Source organism: Phaseolus vulgaris, chromosome 7, assembly GCF_051622355.1.
Source record: "Phaseolus vulgaris cultivar YP4 chromosome 7, ASM5162235v1, whole genome shotgun sequence".
NCBI classification, from domain to species: Eukaryota; Viridiplantae; Streptophyta; class Magnoliopsida; order Fabales; family Fabaceae; genus Phaseolus; species Phaseolus vulgaris.
Genome location: NC_143504.1, coordinates 7,506,722 through 7,528,211, shown reverse-complemented (window position 1 = coordinate 7,528,211; position 21,490 = coordinate 7,506,722). Strand labels below are relative to the sequence as shown.

At 34.2% G+C, this 21,490-nt stretch overlaps 1 protein-coding gene and 1 long non-coding RNA gene across 2 annotated transcripts; one reads left to right on the top strand and one right to left on the bottom strand.

The window, feature by feature from the left end:
* Positions 1–1,595: 1,595 nt before the first annotated feature.
* LOC137827715 (large ribosomal subunit protein uL6) lies at positions 1,596–2,531 on the top strand. Its single transcript, XM_068633993.2, has 3 exons — positions 1,596–1,986; positions 2,093–2,215; positions 2,308–2,531. Exons 1-3 carry the CDS (start codon positions 1,615–1,617, stop codon positions 2,389–2,391), a joined length of 579 nt encoding a protein of 192 aa, XP_068490094.1. The 5' UTR covers positions 1,596–1,614; the 3' UTR covers positions 2,392–2,531.
* A 750-nt stretch (positions 2,532–3,281) lies between these two features.
* On the bottom strand, positions 3,282–5,340 carry LOC137828267 (uncharacterized). The gene is made up of 6 exons (XR_011083846.1): positions 5,145–5,340; positions 4,960–5,057; positions 4,681–4,779; positions 4,253–4,304; positions 3,619–3,678; positions 3,282–3,531 (listed from the first exon to the last, which is right to left on the bottom strand). It is a non-coding gene; the product is annotated as an uncharacterized LOC137828267 (long non-coding RNA).
* Positions 5,341–21,490: the final 16,150 nt, after the last annotated feature.

Sequence of the window (21,490 nt, the reverse complement as noted above, 5' to 3'; positions counted from 1 at the left end):
TTAAACCATTTTAATTGTTAATTCACATAACTTCTTAAGATAATACTTTTTCAATTTTAAAAGTTATATATTTTTAACTTCATTTTATAGGACAAATAAAACTTTTTCTTGACTACCATAAGTACTATCTAAGAAAATTGTAAATTAAAATATTAGAAGCTTCTGCTATTCTTTTTTTTTATAAACTAGTTTTGCTTTTAAACATCATTATAAAAAGAAGTCCCAAGACATTTCAATCAATACCAATCATTTACAATACACCAAAACCTGAATTAAAAAAGGAAAACAATTAAATTTATAATTTTAAACATGTAATTAAATTTAAGATAATTCGTAATATTTTACAGAATTAATAATTAATGATATACATTATAATTTATATTTGTAAAATATTTTTTAATTTATTCATTAAAACCATTTAAGAAAAATATAACTAGGATTATAAATGTGAAAAATAAAAGAGTATAAATTTTTTAAATCTATTGTTTCAGATGAATTTCAAATTCTATTATTTTAAGTTATAGAATTACTCTAGTAAATTTATAAAATTTTAATTTCTTTTTAAATTCTCCAATCAAATAACATATTTTATTATAAAATAATTTAATTATCTAAAAGGAAATGTATTATTTCTTAAAAAATCTATATTTAAACTCACGGAGTTCATGATCTTGACTTCCATGCACATTATCTAGTTTTTCATGATGGTATTTTTTTGCGAAAGGGGTATTTGTGGGAATAAAATGATTATAAAGAATATTAATAAAAAAAGGTAGGTGCAAAAATTAACTCCAAAAACTAGGCTAATCATATATGTTTTTGTAAGGGCAGTTTCTCCCTGCACCATATCATTTTTGATATGCACCCAACATAATTTTTTAAACTTAACGTTGCTCTTGTCTTCTTTGTTTTGAAAAAAGTTACAGAGAGAGTGCTTGGTGTATGTTTGAATGGAGCTCGTGGTGGTTTAGTGTGGTGGTGGTTTCACTCTTAATTGTGGTGTATATTGTTCTGAGGTAAGAAACATATTCTTTCTTCATTTTTTTTAGCTGAGATCTCACCGGATTCTGATATCCGGAAGCCTGCATGTATGGTTATGGATGCAGGAATCTGAAAGTCATTATCATGTCTTCCATATGTAGAAATTTAGAAAGTGATTTTTATTTCTCTTTAAGCTCTTAATCGACATCTAAAAGTGAGTTATGGATTCTGGATTTATATATCTAGAAGTGCAAGTGAATTATGAGTTTTGGATATCCATATTCAGAATTTGAGTTATGAAATTTTATATTTGGAATGAGTTTCATATTTTCATATCTGAAATGATTTGATTAAACTTATGGATATTAATATCTGGAAGACAAACGTTCTTTATTAAGGGTACAAAAGACTTTTTACATTAGTGCTGTTGAGTGCATAACAAAAATGGTCTGGTGCAGGGAGAAATAGCCTCTTGTAAGTTGTTAGTTTTGGGCCTAGCCCAATTATTGTTTTTTGTTGTGTAGGAAGTTATAATATCAAAATAAGAAATGAGCCAGTGAAGAAATAACTAGGGTTTTGCGTTAGTGGCAGGTAGGAGAAGGCAAAACCGTAACAGAGGCGTAAGCGGCAACAATGAAGACGATTCTCTCATCAGAGACGATGAACATTCCCGATGGCGTGAGCATCAAGGTTCACGCCAAGGTGATCGAGGTTGAAGGCCCTCGTGGAAAACTAGTGCGAGACTTCAAACATCTCAACCTTGATTTTCAGCTCATCACCGACGAGAACGGCCAGAAGAAGCTCAAGATCGACGCCTGGTTTGGCTCTCGGAAAACTTCCGCTGCCATTCGCACCGCCCTCAGCCACGTCGACAATCTCATCACCGGCGTCACCAAGGGCTACCGCTACAAGATGAGGTTCGTGTATGCTCACTTCCCCATCAACGCCAGCATTGCCAACAACAATAAATCAATCGAAATCCGAAATTTCCTCGGCGAGAAGAAGGTACTCAAACACTCTTCATGTCTGTTTTTAATTAATTATTTCTCTCTTTTATTTGTCACCAGGAAAAATGTCTTAGTGATTTATCTGGTTATGTGTGCATGATTAGGTGAGAAAAGTTGACATGCTCGAGGGTGTGTCTGTTGTTCGATCTGAGAAGGTGAAGGATGAGTTGGTTTTGGATGGAAACGATATTGAGCTTGTTTCCAGGTCTTGTGCTCTGATTAACCAGGTATTTTCTTTCTCTATTAACATGCCCTGCCCAAACCCTTCTATGTTTTAATCTTTTCTAGACTTTAATTGTTTTCTGTTCTTTTGCTACAGAAATGCCATGTTAAGAACAAGGATATTCGGAAGTTCCTTGATGGTATCTACGTAAGCGAGAAGGGAGCCATAGTAGAAGAGTAGACCATGAAAACAGACATGCTGCTATTTAGTTTGGAAATCTTTTGTTATCTTTGAGTTTGAATTTTACAATTTTGTGTTGTCAAACTTATTTTTGCGGAAATATCTTAATCGAAATTTACGCTATGGAATATTTACCCCAATCTACTTCTCAGTTTCTCAGTCCATAGATATTTTGCTTTTGTTGATGTGTATTGTGATGAATGCTTATTTAAGCTGGTGATTGACTGAATTCACAATTCTGCATTTCAATGTGGTTAATATGCAATCACAATTTAATATTCAAGTATTGCGTAGTACAACCATGATATATGAGATAAACTGAATCTTTCATTTTCCTTTTTTTCCTCGGTTGATGATTTGAACTGGTGGTTGAATCGCCGACAGAAATCTCATTTGTTTCTTATGTGCGTTGTCCCTGGTGTTTTAGTTTTACTCTCTCTGGTCTCTACGATTTATTCACTCAATTCAGCTAAAACAAGCATGAATATGGTTGAGTAGATTCATGTAAGAGAAGCAGGTTCATTCCTGAAGGAGTAGATGTCGAGAGAGAGAGCCAAAGGCAAACAATTAAAGGCACTTGTTTTTGTTGTGTAGACTTCCAATTGCTGGAGGCCGTGCTGTACCCGTTTAGTTTTTATAAAATAATTTTTGTTAATTTTTAATAAAGTAATGTTCAATATCCTTACGAAGAGCTAATGAGAACTGTTTATAAGTTTTTTGACACAACCATTCTTATGCAATAGAAAAAGTTTTTTAAAACTAAACTAAGAAGTGATATTTTTAGAAACTAAAGCTTATTTATGTTTGAAAGTCTTATAATGTGATCATTAATTATCCTTTCTAGAAATAAACTACAAACAGTTACCGGAATCGTAGAAAGAACTTGGAACTTCACCAAAATCTTCTAGCTTGAATAATTGGGTATTCAGTGATATCGAAATATACAGCAGGTGATGAATTGCTATTAAATGATTGAAGTACTATTTTGTAGGACCATTCACAAACTGAAGATACACTTAGAATGAAAATTGACAAAGACCACGTTCTAGATGATACCGTGACTTTTTAATCTAATGACCAAGTTATAGCAAAATTGTTAGCAGGATTGGATGCGGAGCTAGGAAGCAACATTGTTGTGCCCTGATGAAAAAGTAAAGATGAAATGAAAAACAATTTTCGAACTAAACAAATTATGCTCTGCAAGAAATTGAATATCAATGAGTTTACCTCCTTGGCTATGTTACTGAAAGCTTGAATATATTGCTCTGCTATCCTTAAACTTGCTGCCTGCAAAACCAAATGACAGTATTATTCCCTTTCCTGTCAGTCCATGGGACTCAATAAGGTTCAAACAAATGTTATCCACCAGATTCATCAGTTGATATGTTCCTCATCTTCAGTGATCACACCAACATCAACATAATAAACCCTTCTACCCTATTTATATGGACAGTCACATACTTGATTGTGTTCAAGAAATCAAACATTATAAAAAGTCAACCAGATCCTGTATTGAAAACTATGACTAGGAAAGGAAAATCATTAACATGGTTTTCGTACCCAAAAAAAAGTCTCCTGGTTACTGACACATCATGTCAATATGGCTGGAATGGCAATCCAAAAATAAAAAATGTATAGCATCAAAGAGATACCAACAACAGAAATAAATTAATCTAAGGAGTTTTCATAATACACTTTTTCGACCAACAACCTAAACTAAGAGCCAGAAAATTACAAAAGCGATATGAATAAAAGAACTTTATATATGCAACTTATAACAACAAAAAATGAGTTAAACTAATCAATATAAAAAGCTAGTACTAGACGTGATAGACAAAAATATGAACGTGAAGATCCTCACCTCAGGTCCTCAGCTGTTGCTTTTGCTTTAGCTAGGATAGCTTCAGCCTCACCTGAACAAGAATAATGTTAATCATTAGGTTTTGAAGATATCAAATCAACCAACTGAAATTGATAAATGAAGGAAACAGAAGATATCATATCAAATAGATCAGCACATTAATCATGATATATTATTAAAAAAACACAAATCAGCTACTCATTAGACTATGGTCAAATCCACAATTTATTATCATCTTGACGTGCATAAGATCATTCCTCTCAACAAGAGAATGTACCTAGGAAATAACCTTAATATAAACGACCAGTTTAATTAATATGAAGGGATGTCATATCACATCATGTTCACCAGGCATCAAAGCTTATCTTAAAGAATTAATATTGAAACATAAAAGGAAGTTGGAACTAATTTATCAAGATGTAAATAACCTTGAGCTCTGTTAACTTGATCCATCCTCGCAGCTTCTGATGCTAAGATCACTGAACTCTTCTTACCATCAGCAATGTTTATGTGTGCCTGTCTTTCTCCTGTTTAACAATTACAGGATATCAATACCAGTAAACTTAGAAGCTACAGGAAGTAGTTGGCTCAGGAACAGGATCCCTTTTCAGTTGAATGATATGGATACTAAATCTAATTTCATGATGAAAAATAATGCAAAAAAGGATAAACTGAGCATACGAAGGTTTGAATATCAAATTGATTACCTTCAGTTCCGACTCAAGAATTTGAGCTCTCTTTTTTCTTTCTGCTTCTGCTTGCATCTCCATAGCTGCTCTCACTCCACGTGGAGGAGAGATATCCCCTACAGAAGGACAACCACAAAAACAATTACACAGAAACTATAAAGTAAAAAATACAGTAAAATTATTTATACACTGCCAAAACAAACTTATTTCATATCGAAGGCACTCCAGACCCCAACTTTTTGCAGCCACATTAATGGCCTCCTGCAATAATTTTGTCACACAATTAACCATTATATGGTCAATACAAGACTAACTATGTCAGTACATTCTTTAGGGTACGTCAGAAAGAAAACACAAGACTAACTCCTACGGAAGGGCTAGTGCATAGCTGTTAGATCCTGTTTATTATCACTTTCTGTCATTGTTAAATACTAATTCCTTGGCACCAAGCTGGCTTAGAAATCATGCTTATTATGCCAACCTTTCTAAATAAATCTAATATATAAATCTAAATTTGAATTTTAAATCTAAATTTATATTTTTTAAAAAAACTAACATAATATTAATATAAAAATATGTAACAAAAAATTTAATATTATATAAATATTAAAATAATATAATAAAATTACAATTTAATAATACCAAAAGTCATAACTATCATTCTTGTATTTTCTTCTACTCAAAGCATGAATAAATATTTGAATATAAAATTGTCAAACTTTAAAAGCTTGCAGATTATTTTAGTTGTAACTAAAAATTATGAGACAGAAAAGAAAACTCAATTTTTTTTTTCTTCTGCATTGTTCTTGAACACCCTCACAGAAACTCTATCCACAACAAACCTGCCCAAAAACATGATGCAAATTCAATTATTACCTCAATAAAAACCTTTACAATAGACTAGAAGTACCAGATTTTTTCAAATAAGATTCATTTATTACCTCAGTATGCCATAATCTATAGTTGCCTTATATTGAGAAGGTATCAGTGACATACAAAAACATAGCACTTACCATGATAGCAAATTCTTCTGCCCAAGAACCTGGCAACTCTAGTTGGATACCTGATTCTGAGATGTCTTTTCAAGTAATTGGAGATTATCAAAACATTCAACAATTTAATTATTTTGAAGGCCCAAATCAGATTTATATTGGTGATGTTGAAGGTTTGAAAGTTCTTGGTTCTAGTTCTTTTTGTCTCGAGAAGTCTATTAATCCTAATCTCTCTTTACTTAACACAATTTATTGCATGTTCCTTCAACTACTAAAAACCTTCTAGTGTCATTAAATTTGTTTTAGATAATAATGTTTATTTTTAGTTTTGTCCTCCTTCTTGTACGGTTAAATCTCAGGCCACCAATGAAATCCTTCTTCAAGCATGGTTAGAGCTGGTGGTTTATATTCATTCCTTAACCTCAAGATTCAAGGTCAGCTTTACATTGCAACTGGTTCAGCTTACAATTCAAAGTCTCTGTTGTTGATTCCTCTGAATCTAGTAATCTGTGGCATGCTAGATTAGGCCACCCAAATGTTATGTGTTGAGACTTGTCTTGACTCAGTGTAACATACATTCTTCTAATAAAATTGTTGATTTTTTTTCATCTTGTTGTGCTGGAAAATCTCATAGATTACCCTTTTCTTTATCTGAAACTGTCTATGGTTCTCTTTTTGAATTGGGTTTTAGTGATCTTTGGGGTTCTCCATCTAGTGATGTGTTTTTCTAGACTACTCTAATTCCCATAAAGGTTATCTGTAAAATGGTGGACACTTTCTTTCATTCTAAACATTTTTATTACATATAATTGCTTTTTTTTTCTTCTATCTGGTTTACTGGATATTGTTTAGAGAGGTGTCCATCAGTTAGAATAAGTTTATCTACAATTATAAACTTCTAGTTGGTAACAATGTCTCTTTCTCTGTTCTTTTTATTTAACAGTCACAATACATTCTATCTACCTAAGAATTATCGTTATGGTAACACCACTGAGATGCAAAGATACAACCATAATAAATAACAATATATAAATTACAAATGATAAAAGCTTTCAAAATTTAGTGAGACAATTATATTTCTTGTATCAGGATTCAGATTTTGATTTTTTAGTTGTATTAATTTAGTCTCTTAAGTGATACTTTCATTCAAATTTTCGTCTACCAATTTTTTGTCTCTTAACTTTTCTGCCCCTTGCCCTTAGTCCAACCCTTACCATATTCTAGAACAGTGGTCTTACACTCTTCCACTCTTCCAACACAACAATTGCATCCACTCTTCCACTTGATAAATACCCTTCTCACCTTCTTTATTATGAATTTTGACTCACTCTCATTCTATACTATTTATCATTTCACATAATGAATGCCCTGTATAGAGGGCTCTCTTTCTTATATTCTTCATCACCTTACTCTTTATTAGGAGAGGTTCTTCTTCTCTATTTCCCACCTGAGACCCTTCTCAACAACTACTTAGCCTCAAAGCCTCTCTCCCCAACCCATCTCTGCTCCCCAATTGGCTCCCCAACCAAAACCCTTATTCCTTCACCAGCATCACCTACAACCAGACCCACCTCACATCCATATACCTCACCTCCATTCCTCTCAGTACTTACTTCTCCATTAAGGCAGTTCATGCCCTTTTTGTTGTTATTATTATAATATGGAGTAAACTATAATGTAAGAGTGTAATTATTATTATTATTATTATTATTATTATTATTGTATTGGTAGGCTAAAACCGAGAGGTTTAAGCCGAGAATAACATGCTAAATAACCAAGAGGTGATAAGACTAAAACCGAGAGGTTTAGGCCGAGAGCATAAAAGATATACATAAAAGAATAAAACAAAATATAAATATTATTATAAAAATGAAACCCAAATAAGATACAAACCTGCATGAGGGGTGTGTAAATAATAAAAAGGTGTAGAAAGAAAGTCCAAAGGTAAAGAAGAAAGCCCATTAGAGAAACCCTATAAATAGGAGTTCAGAGTAAAGAAAAAGGTAAGAGTGAATTTTATCTGATAAACATTATATCGTTTCTGACTTTGGCATCGGAGCGACTTGCAGGTACACCCCCCCACCTATGGAAAGGAGAAGCCGAGAAGAACCTAGCAGAGTGAGAAGCCCAGAAGAACCTAGCAGAGTGAGAAGCCGAGAAGCACCTAGCCAAGTGAGAAGCCGAGAAGCATCCAACCGAGTGAGAAGCCGAGAAGCACTTAGTCGAAAGAGAAGCCTAGAGAACCTAACGTGAGGAGAGGTCCAGAGTATCCGGCCCACGAAGAAACAAAGTCCAGCCCAAGATTAAAAGACTTGCAATTAATCTTGTCAACCTGCTTCGAGTGTTCTCGGTCCCTGTTGTAAGAACATTTTGGCGCCCACCGTGGGGCCAAGGGTTAGTTGAAAAGGGTTAAAGACAAGATGAGTCAAGGAGGAGAGCAAGGTGGAGATCGGGAAGACAATGTTAACATGCCAATGGCAATGTTGGTCCAACTACAAAAAGAATTCGAGATGTTGAAAAAGAATAATGAAGAAGAAATAAGTATGTTGAAAGCCGAAAATGCACATATGAGAAGAAAGTTACAAGAGGAAACAATTTTGAACTCATCTTTTGAAACCGTTCAACCTAGAGCACAAATGAATGAAAGACTTCATCATAACGAAAGTTCCCAAACCAAGAGGAGATTGCTTGAAAACTCTGGGGTTTTTACAGGAGCATCCTCTAGAAAGCATCTGTTTTATGATGTTATAGTTGACACCCCATTACCCGACAATTGGAAGAATTTGACGATTGACAAATACGATGGAAGTACAGACCCTGATGAACACATTGCAATATATACCACTCAGATCAGCTTGTATACATGGAATGATGCTGTTATGTGCAGGGTGTTCCCTACGACGCTGAAAGGTGCAACATTAAGTTGGTTCACGCGCCTACCACCTTTGAGTGTTGATTGTTTCGATACATTGGTGGAAAAGTTCGGTGCTCAATTTGCGACTAGTCGACCTCATCATTTAACATCAATTGCTTTAGTGAACATAAGACAGGAGAAGGGGGAATCATTAAGAATGTTCATGGAACGCTTTGGAAAGGTCGCTTTGGGTATTCGAAATCTCAGCCCAGAGGTTACCATGCATCATATGATAACAGCCTTAAAGCCGGGACCATTTTCCGACAGCCTTTGCAAAAAACTGCAACTAATCTTGATGAATTAAGGCAGCGCGCGTCAAAATTTATGCAAATGGAAGAACTTAGAGAGTTCCGAAACCAGGTAAGGATTGATGGAAGTGAGAAGAAGGTGATAGAAAGAGAAAGCGGACCTATGGTCAGAAGAGCCCGAGAAGAATTCAGAAGTCAAAAATTCCAACAATACACACCTTTGAATGCAAACAGAGCAAGAGTTTTACAAGAAGCTATGGCAGCAGAAATAATACCACCACCAAGAAAAGCTAGAACACCAGAAAGAGCGGATCATACCAAACATTGCGAGTATCATAAAAATCATGGTCATCATACAGAAGAATGCATTGGGTTGAAAGATAGAATAGAATAATTGATTTAAGCAGGACAGTTGAAACGCTTCGTCCGAGGAGGAAATGCAAGAATAAGGTTAAGTCCTGAGAGAGGATCGAGAGGGGAAGAGATGGGACAGAGAAGAGTGGAAAGATTTGAAAGAAGAGATGAAAAGAGAGTTGAAAAAAGAGATGATAGAAGAGATGGAAGGCCAGAAAGAAGAAGTGATAGGGTTTATCAAAACACCCAATCAGTAAGGCGGAGTAGGGAACGAAGTCTGGGTAGGCCGGTCAGAGGATTTATAAACACAATTTCAGGAGGTTTTTCAGGAAAGGAATCCTCATCAGCAAGAAAACAACATTGGAGAAGTATCAGAACCATTAATCATATTTTCAAAAGAAGAACCTTGCCACCAATGCTTTTTACAGATGAAGATTTTCAAGAGATTGATCCCGATCACGACGACCCTATGGTAATAACGGTAGAAATAGCCGAATATGCCGTCATGAAAACCTTAGTTGATCAGGGGAGTTCAGTTGATATTCTATTTTGGGATACTTTCAAAAGATTGCATCTAAGAGAAGAAGATATTGTACCTTTCCGGGAACAGATCATTGGTTTCTCGGGGGAAAGAGTTAGTACTAAGGGGTACATTGATTTGATGACCACATTTGGAAGAGGTAATAAAACTAAAAAGATCAAAATCAGATATTTGGTGGTGGATGCTTCTACATCATATAATGTGTTATTAGGACGATCCTCTTTGAATAAGTTGGGGGCAATAGTTTCAACACCGCATTTGGCTATGAAGTTCCCAACAGAAAAGGGGGAGATAGCAACGGTCTATGTCAATCAGAAAGATGCTCGGGAGTGCTATGCAGCAGGTTTAAAGATGAATTTGAAAACAAACCATGATACTGAAAGAATGGTGGCGATGGCCGATTTGGACCCGAGAATAAATGATGAAAGGATAGAACCAAAAGAAGAGACCACAACTGTGGTATTGGGTCAAGACGAGAAGCAATGCACTTATGTAAGTGGAAGTTTGCCCAAAGAATTGTTGAGTAAATTAATCACAGTGTTACGTAACAACAAAGATTTATTTGCTTGGAAACCATCCGATATACCTGGGATTGATCTGAAAGTAGTCTGTCATAAATTGTCTGTATGTCGAGAAGCAAGACCGGTATCTCAAAAAAGAAGAAAGTTGGGAGAAGAAAGACGAAAAGCAGCAATTGAAGAAACTGAGAAGTTAATGCAAGCTGGTTTCATAAAAGAGGCTCAATACACAACATGGTTATCCAATGTAGTACTTGTCAAAAAACCGAATGGAAAATGGAGAATGTGTACAGACTATACAGACTTAAACAAAGCTTGCCCTAAAGATACATATCCATTACCCAACATAGACCGATTAGTGGATGGGGCGTCTGGACAAGAGATGATGAGTTTTCTTGATGCCTATTCGGGGTATAATCAAATACAAATGTATGAACCGGATGTTCCAAAAACAGCTTTCACCACAGATACCGCGAATTATTGTTATAAAGTCATGCCTTTCAGTTTGAAGAATGCTGGAGCAACATATCAAAGGTTGATGGACAAGGTGTTCAAAGATCAGATCGGAAAGAACATGGAAGTATATGTTGATGATATGGTTGTGAAATCAGGGGAGATAGAGAAACACTTGGAAGACCTTGAGGAGGTGTTTGCGCAAATAAGAAAATACAAAATTCGGCTTAATCCAGAAAAATGCGTTTTTGGGGTGAGAGGTGGAAAATTTTTGGGCTTCATGTTGACAAACAGAGGTATTGAAGCAAATCCTGATAAATGTGAAGCAATAATGAAAATGGGAAGTCCAAAGGATTTGAAGGAGGTACAAAGACTAGTGGGTAAACTGAACTCATTATCAAGATTTCTACCAATTCTGGCCGAAAAAACCAAACCAATAGTAAACTTGCTAAAAAAATCCGAAACCTTTGAGTGGAATGAGCGATGTGAGCAAGCCTTTTCTCAAATCAAAACTATAGTGGCCGAACCACCAATCTTGGTTAAACCAGTGTTAACCCAACCTATTATAGTCTACCTAGAAACCTCAACTGAAGTCATAGGAGCGGCCTTGATACAGGAAACCCCAGAACAAAAACCGATATATTTTGTGAGTAGATCCCTACAGAATGCCGAAACCAGATATCCCAAGATTGAAAAAGTTGCCTTAACACTGGTGTATGCTGCGAGACGTCTTCGACCATATTTTCAGAATCATCAGATAATTGTGAGAACAGATTATCCAATATCTAAAATTTTGAGAAAACCAGAACTTGCAGGTAGAATGGTGACGTGGTCGATGGAGCTATCAGAATATGGAATCAAGTATGAACCAAGAGGACCGATCAAAGCCCAATCCCTTGCGGATTTCATTATTCAAATGCCGACAACAACACAACAGGTGCAAGGGACATTGTATGTAGATGGTGCATCAAGCAAAAGAGGAAGCGGAGCAGGAATAGTACTTGAAGGACCAGAAAACTTCCAGGTGGAGATGGCGCTAAGGTTTGAGTTCAGAACGTCCAACAACCAAGCTGAATATGAAGCTCTTGTTGCAGGGTTACTATTAGCCATAGACATGGGAGTCGAAAATGTCATTTGCAAAAGTGACTCTCAACTCTCGGTGGGACAGGTGCAAGGACAGTATCAGGTAAAAGATCCATTATTGATGAAATATTGTCATAAAGTATTAAATATTATCCAATGTTTTAATAAGGCCGAAATGAAATATATTCCAAGAGAACTAAACATGAAAGCAGACTCATTATCCAAGTTAGCAAGCCAACAACGACAGGGGCAACATAATTCCATCATACAACAAACTCTCAGTCAGCCAACAGTGAGTTTGGAAGAATGCTTCAATATTGCAACCTCAAAAAATGAATGGATAAAGACGTACATAGAAGTAATAAAGGGCCAAGAACAAGGAGTTGAACCGGATGCAAAAATGGCAAAGAAAGTAGTTAGTTTTGTGTTGATTGGTGATGAACTATACAAAAGGGGGTATTCTATGCCTTTGTTAAAATGTCTTTCAAACGAACAAGCCGAATATGTAATTAAAGAACTCCATGAAGGAATTTGTGGGCTACATTGCGGAGCTCGAACAATGGCAACAAAGGTTTGTAGAGTTGGTTACTATTGGCCAACAATCCGAGAAGATTGTGAATTTTATGTTAAAGCATGCAAAAAATGTCAAGAATTTGGAAGTTTAAATCATATACCAGCACAGGAGTTGCAAGAAATTGTTTCCCCCTGGCCATTTGCAAAATGGGGAATTGATATACTTGGACCATTCCCACTTGGACGAGGACAAACCAAGTTCATGATAGTGGTTGTCGACTACTTTACAAAGTGGATAGAGGCAGAAGCATTAACTAAGATAACAGCTCAGCAGGTCCAATCGTTTGTATGGAAAAATATAATATGTCGATTCGGAATCCCACACACCATTATAATTGACAATTGCCGACAATTCATTGACAAAAAACTTATGGAATTTTATGCAGATTTGGGAATCAAGTCAACAAACACGTCGGTTGAACATCCGCAAACAAATGGACAAGCTGAAGCCGCAAACAAGGTTATTCTCGGACAGTTAAAGAAGAGGTTAGGAAGTGTTAAAGGTCTATGGGCTGAGAAGTTGCCAGAAATATTATGGGCATACAGGTGCACACCACAAACATCAACTGGAGAAACACCATTCAATCTCACGTATGGAACAGAAGCAATGTTACCAATAGAAGTTACTGAACCAACATTACGAAGGCAAATGGAAGATTGGAATATCAACAATGAATGCTTAAGAACTAACCTTGATCTTATTGAAGAACTCAGAGAACGAGCAAAAATAAAGGAAGCAGCAGTAAAAAGAAGAGCAATGAAGAGGTTTAATGCAAAAGTAAAGTTAAGAGATTTTAAGGAAGGGGATTTGGTCTGGAGAATGCGCACTGATGCTCGGAAAGATCCACGACATGGAAAGTTGGCATCCAATTGGGAAGGACCATTCAGGATAATGGAAAACTTACACAATGGAGCCTATAGATTAGAAACTCTAGAAGAAAAAGTGATACCAAATACATGGAATGCGAGTCATTTAAAGTTCTATTTTAGTTGAGACAGAAGATGTAAGCAAAAAACTTTTGTATGCATACTTATCATCTAATCAAGAAGAATTATCAAGTAACATCATCTTATTAGACTTTCATTCTTTCCTTTTCGGCCTTGGATGTTTTCACTACAGGTGAAATCCCACCCGAAACAATATTTACTTCTTTTCGGTCTTGGATGCTTTTCACTTCAGGTGAAATCCCTCCCAAAAAAATTTACATCATTCTTTTCGGTCTTGGATGTTTTCACTTCAGGTGAAATCCCTCCCGAAAAAATTGACAATTCTTTTCGGTCCTGGATGCTTTCACTTCAGGTGAAATCCCTCCCGAAAAAACTGTTTACATAATTCTTTTCGATTCTTACCTCAATATCTCAACTCGCTCACAAGACATCTTCAAGCAATGGATACAAAGCCGATAGGATCACAGCATCTAATTCAAACCTCGGCAACTAAAGGAAAGAGTTAGATCTATCCAAAGTAAATTAAAAGTCAAGCCCCAAGCTAGTCATTATATTTTGATTAATCGAGAACCAAAACCAAAACCGAGAGGTAAAATTCGACATGTTAACTATAGTTGGTCATCTAAAATTATCAACTAATGAAATTACGGGTAAAATACACAACTTAATATTATATGTCCACATTTTTGGTTAATCTCCTAACAATTGCACTAAGTGGGAAATTCTCCATTTTGCACCGTAAAATAAAAGCCGAAAAGTAGTTTTTTGGTTTTCACGTAATAAAAACCGAAAAGTAGTTTTATGGTTTTCAAGTAATAAAAACCGAAAGGTAGTCTTGTTACTTTAAGATGATACAAACCGAAAGGTAGTAATTATTTCAAGGCAATAAAAACCGAAAGATAGACTTATTGCTTGAAGGTAATAAAAACCGACTAATAATCTTATTGCATTTGTAATTTAGCATTTAAAGCATTTAACTAGAATAACCGAAAGCACAGTCCCAATAGCGTACGACAGAAAGGTTTATTATACAACCGAGAGAATAAAACCGAGAGGTTTTGATAACATTCAGTGAAATGCCGAAAGTAAGAGCCATAACGTAATATCTAGTAAATAACAAACAAAATAACTCAAACTAAAAAAGGGGAGCAATAATCTTTAATTTCTGATAAGATTCCAAAAGGAGATTACAAAAAGGACGCAAACTTCCATATATAAGATCAACATTTCAAAACCAAATCATTCTCGTCATGTAAACCGAGAAACTATAAACAAAACATTAACATCTATATCCCCCTAACTTTCGATATTGATATCTTCAGCATCATTATCCGGAATCTCATTAGCAGGAACTAATTCACCATTATAAAAATCCTTCTTAACATCAAAATTCCCTTCATCAATAGGAATCTTGTAAAAATATTTTGCTTGTTGAAGAGCCTTCTCAAAACCAAGCTTATGTTGTTCAAAGATAAAGCTTTCGGCTTCAAAAACATTAGTCCTCAGCTGATTTATCTCCTCATCCATAAGTTTGATGGTGTTTTTGTCAGAATCATTCGCAGAAGATAACGCCGATACCTTTTCGTTCAAGACTTGATTTTCTTTACACAGTTGAGCATTCTCTTCACTAGATTTCAAGTTCTCATTCTTCAAATCAGAAATTTCCTTTCCAAGACCTTCCATTTCAACTTCTTGTTCCTTTTTCTGCTTTTTCATCTCTTCTAACTGCAAAGATAAAGAGCTCATTTTTTCTTTGTACTCAGCAAGATCATTCTTCAATTTGTCAAACTCAGATAAAGCCACACAGTTTCCATTCTTCTCCTTCATCATCTTTCCAATCAAAAGATTTCTACTTGACAATTCAATAACAGAATCTGCCAATGAAGCAACATCCATAGTCTTCAGCATGTTGCAAGACGATTCACCAAAAGACGTTTGAACAAACTTTGCATATTTAGTTGTAGCACTAAATATCGTTTCCAAAAGAGGTTCGGAAGAAACATTTTCACCATGGCGATGGCGCCGAGAAGACGAATGCGACCTCTTGCTACTTCTATCACGTTTTTTCGATTTCTTCGAAGGACCGGCAGCATCAACATTACTTATCGGTTCAACCACTTCAACATTCACAACAGGTTCCACGACTTCTTCCACCACAGGATTCACCACATTCTCACGACGGGGAGTTACATCACCCACATTGTTCAGCAATTTCGAAAAGTAAGATCGAGCTTTCGGATTAGTGCTTGCCATCAAAGCTGAAAATCAATAAAAAATTTAGCAAAGTTAAAAAAACTCATCCTATAAAGCAAGAATATGTAGAACAACCACGTACCAATAAGATCTTCTCGAGGACTTGATGAAGTATACAACTGTAAAAAGGCGCGAGTGGGAATTTGGTACGAGAGGCGACTAAAAACTTCGATAACATGACGATCGACCACACCCATCGAATGAAAGGATATGGAGTTAAACTTCACGGGATCTCTCGTCCAGTACAGAGGAAACTTTGGAGAATCTCCATTAAAAAAGTACTCTCTTCCTATTGGCTCTATCAGAATTTTGAAAAAACTTCCCTTAAAATCCTTATATGACGACGTAAAGGGCTTAAGAAAACACACGTTGGATTTGCTAATAAGGGATAGCCATCCTGGCCGTTTACCCGGCCGAGAACTATAATAGTACAGAAAAGAAGAGGGACTAGGAGACAGTGATAATAGTTTACACAAAATACTAAACGCTTGCATCGCAGCCCAACCGTTAGGATGAAGCTGAGTAGGAGCAACATTAAGGAAATTAAGAACGCCTATTTGAAAGTTGTTTAAAGGCAATCGAATATGAAGATCTCTAAAAAAGCAAGCATAAAAATAAAAAAAAATTCATAGCTATCACCTTCTCGGCCATGGCAAACATTATCAACATCCTCAACACGCCTAAACGAAATGATATCATTGTCAATATCAGAGTAATAAATTTGAGAATGGGAAAGAAAGCTACGAAGTTCGTTAGCAGAACGATACTTCGAGAAAAACTCTCGGACATTAGGATTAACCCACTGATAACCTGGCCTCAAAGCCTCTCTCCCCAACCCATCTCTGCTCCCCAATTGGCTCCCCAACCAAAACCCTTATTCCTTCACCAGCATCACCTACAACCAGACCCACCTCACCTCCATTCCTCTCAGTACCTACTTCTCCATTAAGGCAGTTCATGCCCTTTTTGTTGTTATTATTATCATATGGAGTAAACTATAATGTAAGAGTGTAATTATTATTATTATTATTATTATTATTATTATTATTATTATTATTTATTTATTTATTTATTTATTTATTTACAATATTCAGCTAATAAACACTGAACAAGTTAGAAGAACTAAAAAAAATCAAAAACAATTCTGAAAAAGAAATATTTGTAAATCCAGGGTTAAAAACACAAAAACGGATTAATGCAGTGAGACTAAATAAGTGATAGAGGAGGACGAACCGGGTGAGGAGGATGCCAAAGATGTCGCAGATGATGAACGCAAGCTTCACTGAGACAAGGTTAGAAGCGTCCAAGCTCCAATGTCAGATGAGGAGAACACCAATGTTATCGGAGGAGGTGATTGGATGACATGACGACGGTGGATGGACGAAAAGAAGACACGCCGACGGTGACGGGATGAACTGAAGAGGAGTCGGCAGTAAACAAACAAATTGAAGAGGCACCGACTGTGAGTTGAAAACCAAAATTTAAAGTTGAAGGAAAAGATGGCTTTGAAGCATAAGGGTAGCATAGGGTGAAATGAAATTTGGATTTTCCAATTTTTAAAATCTATTTAATCAAAATGGATATCTGATTTGGAAAATTGATAAAATATGGATTAAAAAAACAAATTTAAATAAGTGGATTTTTAATGGATTGGATCAGTGCAAAATTGGAGCAGTTTGATTCAATTGGATTTTTTTACATCACTCCATTTATAGGAAATATATATTAGGATCCAATAATCATGGATACTATCATTATTAAATTAATTACGTATAATAGCATACAATATCGTACAATAACGTATAATAATTGTGTACAATAATTGCATACAATAATTGTATACAATATCGTAGAATAAAGCTTGAATTTTTATACTATCTTATTGGAGAAGAAAAAAAAGTTAAGTAAATTTTATTATAGGAATAAAGATAGTCATGCTCGACTATTTAGGTGGGACACTATAAATTTTAGTGATATATTCATAAATGGATTTCAATCACGACCATGCCTCTTAGTTCCGAAAGGCCGAAAAGCTATGTATTTGTGAGCACCTTTGCAGTTCATGGAAAATTATCGGAGAAACGTCTGAGCTTACATATTATTGTTACGAGATATTTGCATTAGGTGGATCTTCTGCTACATTGAGTCTTGGATATAATTATGCTCCATTTTCTCATCAAGAAGTTTGCTTTCCAGGAAATACATCATGACTTTATTCGATCATGTTTCACCAGAATCAATGTTTAGATTATATTTCATGATATATTTTAATTTTTATAATTATCTCATATTATCAATTACAAACTAAAAAATATTATATTGTGCAGGGTGAAGACAATAAAACAAAAAACATTAATTAGAAACAAGTATTTTAAAAATATCTCTTTATAACTCTTCTTATCCATCTAAGGAGTTTGACCATCAATAGCAAACTTTCCTTATCTTTCCTTCAACAATATTAACATTGTTGTTTTCGTCCACATCCACTAATCAAGTGATTCTATCATTATTAAATTAATTACGTATAATTGCGTACAATATCATACAATAACGTAAAATAATTGCATACAATATCGTAGAATAAAGCTTGAATTTTTATACTATTTTAATAAAATTTTCAACTTGCTCTAATTTAGTAATTTAATACTACATAAATATTCTTAAAAACTAAAAAAAAGCAACTTTGCATAATTTATATTGGAATTCGGTAAAACTAAATTAGAAATTTTATCGTGCAACGCAAAATACCTAATCTAAGTAACCATAATATTTTATTAGACATAACCCTTTTTTAGATCAATAAAAAAATAAGATAAAAGAAAATAAATAGATATAATAATTATTATAGGAAATTTATTTAATTCTTATAGCTCTATTATTTAATTTATCACAGTATATGAAAGACGAAAAATTGAGTATAGATATGTGGACGAATATCAATAATGTTAATATTGGGAAAATAAAGTTAGGTAAAGTTTATTATAGGAATAAATCGACTACTTAGGTGAGATCCTACAAATTTTAGTGATATATTCATAAATGGATTTAAACTACGACCACAATATGAAACCCTGATTCTGTTTATTACAATTTATATGATTTTATTCATGAGGGAGGCACAGTGATATCTGATACCATATTACGAAGTGGACTTTAAGCCTAACTCAACCCCATAAAACCGGCTCATAGGGTTGAGGTCTGCACCCATTTATATATTATGAAATGTCCTTATCTCTCGTCGATGTGGGATCTCCAACACACCCCCTCACGCCGAGAGTGATAGATAGAAGCTCGTACGTGGAACTATATATTTTGGGTGTCCGATAGCAGCCCGATAGCGGGTGGCACGATAGGCCCAACAAATACTCGCTAGGATAGGCTTGAAATGGCTCTGATACCATATAAGAAAATGATAAAAAATAGTAAGAAGAAAATATGTTTCTTATTCTCTTATGTGTATAATACATCAGTCATGTATAGGAAATATATAGGGAGTTTCTCTCTCCCAAATTACAATCTAATTAGGTATGATACTAATCATGAGATTCTATAATTCTTAAATTAATTGCATATAATTGGGTACAATATCGTCAAATATTGCATACAATAATTGCATATAATTTTATAATTATTATTTCCTTAATAGACCCACCTTAAAATGATATAATGTTATTGTCTTTTGAGACTATTACGAAGTGAATTTTAGTCCTAACTCAATCTCATAAAATCGGTTCATGAAGTTGAGATTTGCATCCACTTATATATAATGAAAGAGTCTAATTTTTAGTCATGTGTCAAAAGCAGCTACCATGGACATGAAAGTAGGGTCGTTTATGGTTGTTGGGTTTTTGTGCAGTGACTTCACGCGAACAGGAACCTTAGCTGCTAAATACAGATTGAAGAAACTTGCATGCTTAATTGTAGTTGAAAGGGAAAATAAGTGCTTCCACCAAATGGGTTATGGCTTAAATATAGTCTCATTATTGAGCCATGAAATCAGCATTTTATTATATGTTGGAATCTGTGACATAAGACAGACATTGCTTATGGTTGTGTGCTGCCAAATAATGTTGCACTTTTGAACCACAAATTTATTTATAGATTTGCTGCCTGAAACCAATGGTTACGGTTGGTTGGTTGGTGTTAGACTGAAATAGTTCTTAAAGTTTCTCTTTCTTTATAAATATAAATATTGATCAAAATTATTTTAGAAACTATACTATTGAAAGTTTTTTTGAAGAGTTGTTTTCACTCAAATTATAAGTTAGATATTTTACGACATTTAACATTTGATTTTATTATTCTTCTAATTCTTAATTTTAAATTTAATTTAATCTAAATATTAAATCTTAACCCGTCATATCAAATTTGAAACTATTTTAATTATTTAGATAAACTAAATTTCAAAAGTATTGTAATCGAAATAACATGATAGTGAGTTTGGGAGAATAGTCATAATAATAAATACTAAATACAAGAGTGAGATAAGAAAACACCAATTAGTATAAGTAGTTAATAAGAGAGAATAGTTTTTAGAAGACTATGTAAAGGATATTTAATATAGTTGAATCAATCTAAAATAAACAATTTATATGGAACTAAGTTTTATTCCCTTAAGTTTAAAAGAAAAAGAAAAAAAAGGTTGAGTTAGTTATTTCTAAATGTGTGACAGTTTGTATTAAGTTTTAGGTAATGTGTGGTAGCATGAGTTAAATAAGTTGTATAATAATTTCAATTTTTTCTTTATTTTTTTTATGTATTTAGATTAAAATTTCAACTATTTCCAGAGTCTATATCATATATATATATATATATATATATATATATATATTGAATGTTATCGAGTTTCAAAAATTCATTCTAAAAGAATTCATTAATTTATAAAACTTTTTAAAAAAGAATCTATTACAAGAACAATTGATTACTCAAACAACAAAAACACACACATTTCAACATTTCAATCCATCCTTAATATTTTAATGTCTCATGTGAGGTTGCATTGTAAACAGTTTCAAAAAAACAAATTTAGCACCTTCTCAACTAAGCTACAAGTGGAAAACCCTCTTTACATTCAACCAAAAGTTGACCTTCCCAGCACAAACACTTGCTAAACTACTGAAGAAGGATGGAAAAATGCCCTCAGTAGCCAGCTTCATTACTAGTTATTTATGAATTCCATATTTTCTGAATCTGCAAAATTTCATAATTGATTTTCTTTTTCAATTGATATGGGAGGTATGTTTGAGTTGTTCTGAAAGAAGTATGAAAATGAAATTATTTTCTTATCCATTATTCATATATCTTCTTTTGCAACTGTGTTCTTGACTTATGCATCAAGTTTAACTATTTCTAGCCCACTGAGTTAGCCCAATATACTATTGTTTGTTACAGAGGAAAACACAATGTCACTGATATTATTTTAGACTTATGTTAGCTCTGTTGCATAACTTACCTGGACATTGAAGAAGATCATGACAATGCAAATCGCCAGAAACCAGAACCCATCATCGCTATGCTTCAAAACCACTTCTCTTAATACTAGATTTAAACAAAGCTGATTCCACGTGCAGGATTTGAATATAGTGAGAGAGATTTAACTTTTTGGATTAAAAACATATTAATAATATGTATTATATATATATATATATATATATAATTTATATTATTAATAT